The sequence below is a fragment of the Dipodomys merriami genome, unplaced genomic scaffold, assembly GCF_024711535.1.
Source record: "Dipodomys merriami isolate MVZ:Mamm:240054 unplaced genomic scaffold, mDipMer1.0.p SCAF_14, whole genome shotgun sequence".
Taxonomy (NCBI): Eukaryota; Metazoa; Chordata; class Mammalia; order Rodentia; family Heteromyidae; genus Dipodomys; species Dipodomys merriami.
Genome location: NW_027202715.1, coordinates 17,255,826 through 17,259,948, shown reverse-complemented (window position 1 = coordinate 17,259,948; position 4,123 = coordinate 17,255,826). Strand labels below are relative to the sequence as shown.

At 41.9% G+C, this 4,123-nt stretch overlaps 1 protein-coding gene across 1 annotated transcript; it reads right to left on the bottom strand.

The window, feature by feature from the left end:
* Window positions 1–732: 732 nt before the first annotated feature.
* On the bottom strand, window positions 733–3,379 carry LOC138826000 (olfactory receptor 13A1-like). Its single transcript, XM_070020868.1, has 2 exons — window positions 3,366–3,379; window positions 733–1,654 (listed from the first exon to the last, which is right to left on the bottom strand). Exons 1-2 carry the CDS (start codon window positions 3,377–3,379, stop codon window positions 733–735), a joined length of 936 nt encoding a protein of 311 aa, XP_069876969.1.
* Between the last annotated feature and the right edge of the window lie 744 nt (window positions 3,380–4,123).

Here is a 4,123-nt window from a genome sequence, read left to right as displayed (position 1 = left end):
TTAAGGACTTTCCCATCCAGGCAAGCTTTGAACTGAGCTCCTCAGAATTTAGCCTCCTGAATAGCTAGGATTACATGGGTGAGCCACTCTGCAAGCTGTTCATGAGTTTAACAGATTTCCAAATGCTGTGATGAGGACATCTCCAGCCTCAGTACTTTCCAAGCCCAGCATTTAATGCAGGTGTGATTTCCAGATTTGTTCCTTGAATGTTTTCCATGGCAAAAGAAAGTATAGAATTTTGATATAGATGTAAGCCTTACACATGGCCAATCATACACACACACACACACACACACACACACACACACACACACACACACACACACACACACACACACTTCCCTGCCACCAAAGCTCTGTGTCACCTTCAGATCATCAGATCCTCTGTCTCAGAGGCCTGGAGTCTGACAGCAACATCAATCTTCCCTCAGCCAGTCTCTGATGTCCTAAACTGTGAGGTCATCTAGGCAAACTTTTGGCTGAGATGGAAGAAGCAGACTTATTTAATTAGAGCACAGAAAACTTCATGATGTTAACCAGGAAGGTCAATCCCAACTAAAAATGGAGGTTTCCAAAAGAAGACATTCTGGAAAGACATGTCAATTTACTTTGGTAAAATTTTATTATCACTAAGTAGATATACAACAGAATTTCCATTCAACAAAGAAATTTATGAATGCAATGCATCCTGACCAATGTCACCCCATCAACATTATCACTTATCACAAGAGATTAATTTCTGAAAAAAAGGAAAACCTTCCTGAGGGCGGCTTTGACCTCCTTGTTCCTCAAAGTGTAGATGAGGGGGTTGAGGGTGGGGCTCACCATGGAGTACAGCACTCCAACTAACTTGCTCTTCTCTGCACTGTAGCTGGACACGGGACTGATGTAGGCATAGAACACAGCCACGCAATACATGCACACCACAATGAGGTGGGAGGAACAGGTGGAGAAGGCTTTCTGCTTTCCCTCTGAAGATCGCATCTTCAGGATGCTGGAGATGATGAAGCCATAGGACACAATAATCATCAGGAAGTCAAACCCACCATAAAAAGCATCAGCCAGTGTGATCATAACACTGTTCACATAAGTGGAGCTACAGGAGAGACGAAGCAGAGGAGGGATTTCACAGAAGAAATGGGTAATGACATTGGGCCCACAGAAGTTCAGTCGCACCATCAGTCCTGTGTGGATGGCTGTGTTGAAGGCACAGAGTGCCCACACTCCAGCAGCTAGCATGCTGCAGAAGGCCTTGCTCATCATGGTGCTGTAATGCAGGGGGTGGCAGATGGCTGCATAGCGGTCATAGGCCATGACTGTGAGCAGCAGCAGCTCTGATGATAAAGCCCATGTAAGAAAATAAAGCTGGGCCATGCAGCCTCCAAAGGAGATGGAGCTCTTCTCTAACATCAGACCCTCCAATGTCTTAGGCATGATAGAAGACGTGCCAATAATGTCCATGGTGGCCAAATTGAACAGGAAGAAGTACATGGGAGTGTGGAGGCCAGGGTTGAAGCTGATGGCCACGATGATGAGGACATTGCCTGTGAGGGCCACACAGTAGAGGGACAGGAAACAGCAGAACAAGAAGATGTGGTATTCAGGGTGCTCTGAGAATCCCTGCAGGATGAACTCTGTTACTGCTGTGTGGTTGCTCATGGTCCTGGGGTGAGAGGGATTTCAGGAACTACCAGGAAAATCTCTACTCACAGCTGCATATGACTTCAAGTCTAGGATGAGAGATAGAAGATGGCCTAAGATAGATTGCCATGCTTTATTCATCCATAACAACATGCCATCAAGGATACAGTATACTTACACTTGGCTTAAGACAAGCACATGGAATAGGCGTCCATGCTTCATACCTGTAATCCTGGCTACTCAAGAGGCTGAGATCTCAGAATTGAAGTTCAAAGCTAGTCCCCACAGACAAGTCTGAGAGAGACTAGCTCCTATTGATACCTCTAGCAAAATTCCTGACTGGAGAATTGCCTGAATTGGCAGAGTGCCAGCTGCAAGTGAAAAAGCTTGTTGAGAACAAGCCCTGTGTTCAACATCCACCAGCACCAATAGAAAGAGACAGAACACACAAATCAATATGACATAGCACAAAAAAGCAATATACACAAGGTGCCAGTTAAACTCACAAGGTGTCATTCAGCAGGAAGAAATAGAACTGAAATAAACTATACAATCTTTACTTACCATGGCAATACAAAGTGAGAAACGTAAGACGTTCACTAGAATTTGGAGGGATATGGAGATGTGGGCCCTATAAAATGTTTGCTGCTTGAGAAAATGATTTCTGTTCTGGAAATTCATGCTAGGGGAATCATTTAAACATCTTTAAGCTGTTGGAGTACCAATACTGGAAACTGAAAAGATAAAGCAAACTACACTATTAGATATATTTATTGTGATGCATTGAAATAATACTGTCTAGAGTATTTTCCAGGTATTTTTTATCAGTCATTGTGATTGAACTCAGGGGCTGGGTGCTATCTGTGAGCTGGGTTTTTTCTGTTTGTTTTTGCTCAAGTGTAGCATTCTACCATTTTGAGTCTCAGCTCTATTTCTGGCTTTTTTAGTTCTTAATTTGAGCTATGAGTCTCCCAGACTTCCTGCTGACTTTGAATCATAATTCTTAGATTTCACCCTGTTGACTAGGTAGGATTTTTTTATAGGCGTAAACCATGAGTGCTCAACTTCCAATCATTTTAAAGATAGAATGAAAAACATTTTTTGGGGGGGGTCATTCATGGAGGCTGAACTCTGGGCCTTGGTGCTGTCCCTCAGCTCTTCGGCTCAAGACTAGTTCCCTATCGCTTGATCTACAGAGCCACTTCCAGCTTTTTTTCGCTTATGTGGTGCTGAGGAATCAAAGCCAGGGTCTCACTCTACTACTGAGCTAACTTCCCAGCTCCATGAAAAACTTAAATATAATATGTACAACAGAACTCCATTTGTCATTAAAACAAAAATAACTATTGATAGACATGTCTGCAAAAACACAACTGACAATTGAAATGAGCATGAGGAAAAAGATTGATTTCCATTTCCTTCTATACTGTGGTGCTTTCTGAGATTTCTTTGAACTTAGCTCTCTGAAGTTGGACAAATGGGATTGCATGAAACTGCAGAGCTTCTGCATGGCAAAAGGGACAGCTAGCAAGATCAATAGAAAGCCCACAGATTGGGAGAATCTTCACTAGCCATATAATGACCTCATATCTAAAATATACTTAGAACTCAAAAAATTAAATCCCCCAACAACAAATCCTCAAAGAAACAACGGCCTGATTAATACGTGGGCTAAAGATTAAAGAGAGACTTCTCTGAAAAGGAAATAAGAATGGCCAATAGACACATGAAGAAACATTCAACTTCTCTATCCACAAAAGAAATGCAAATCAAAACAATATTGAGATTCCACCTCACTCCAGTTAGAATGGCTATAATCAAGAACTCTAATAACAGATGCTGGAGGGGATGTGGCCAGAAGGGAACCCTACTGCATTGTTGGTGGGTGTGTAAATTTGTTCAACCACCTTGGGAAACAGTATGGAGGTTCCTTAAAAGACAACAAATAGAGCTTCCCTATGACCTAGCAGTCCCACTTTTGGGCATTTATCAAAATGATCACAAACAAGTCCATACTAAAACTATCAGCACAACTATGTTTATTATGGAACCAACCCAGATGCCCCTCAGTAGATGAATGGATCAAGAAAAAAAATTGTGTGTGTGTGTGTGTGTGTGTGTGTGTGTGTGTGTGTGTGTGTGTGTGTGTGTGTGTGTGTGTGTGTGTGTGTGTGTGTGGTGGAATTCTATGCTTCCATCAGAAAGAATGACACTGCCCCATTTGTTAGGAAATGGAAAGACGGAAAAAATGATATTCAGTGTAGTAAGCCAGACCCAAAGAAACATAGGTCCCATGGTTTCCCTTATTTGCAATTACTAATGTAGGTCTAGGATAATCTTACCAACCAAGCAGAAAAAGTCAAAAGCTATGTACATATGATCATATAAGATTATGCTAAGTGAAATGAACACCAAGATAGGGACACAAGAGGTTTTTTCTTTGTCACTGTTGTTTTTAATGTACTATGTGATTTTTTTGCTT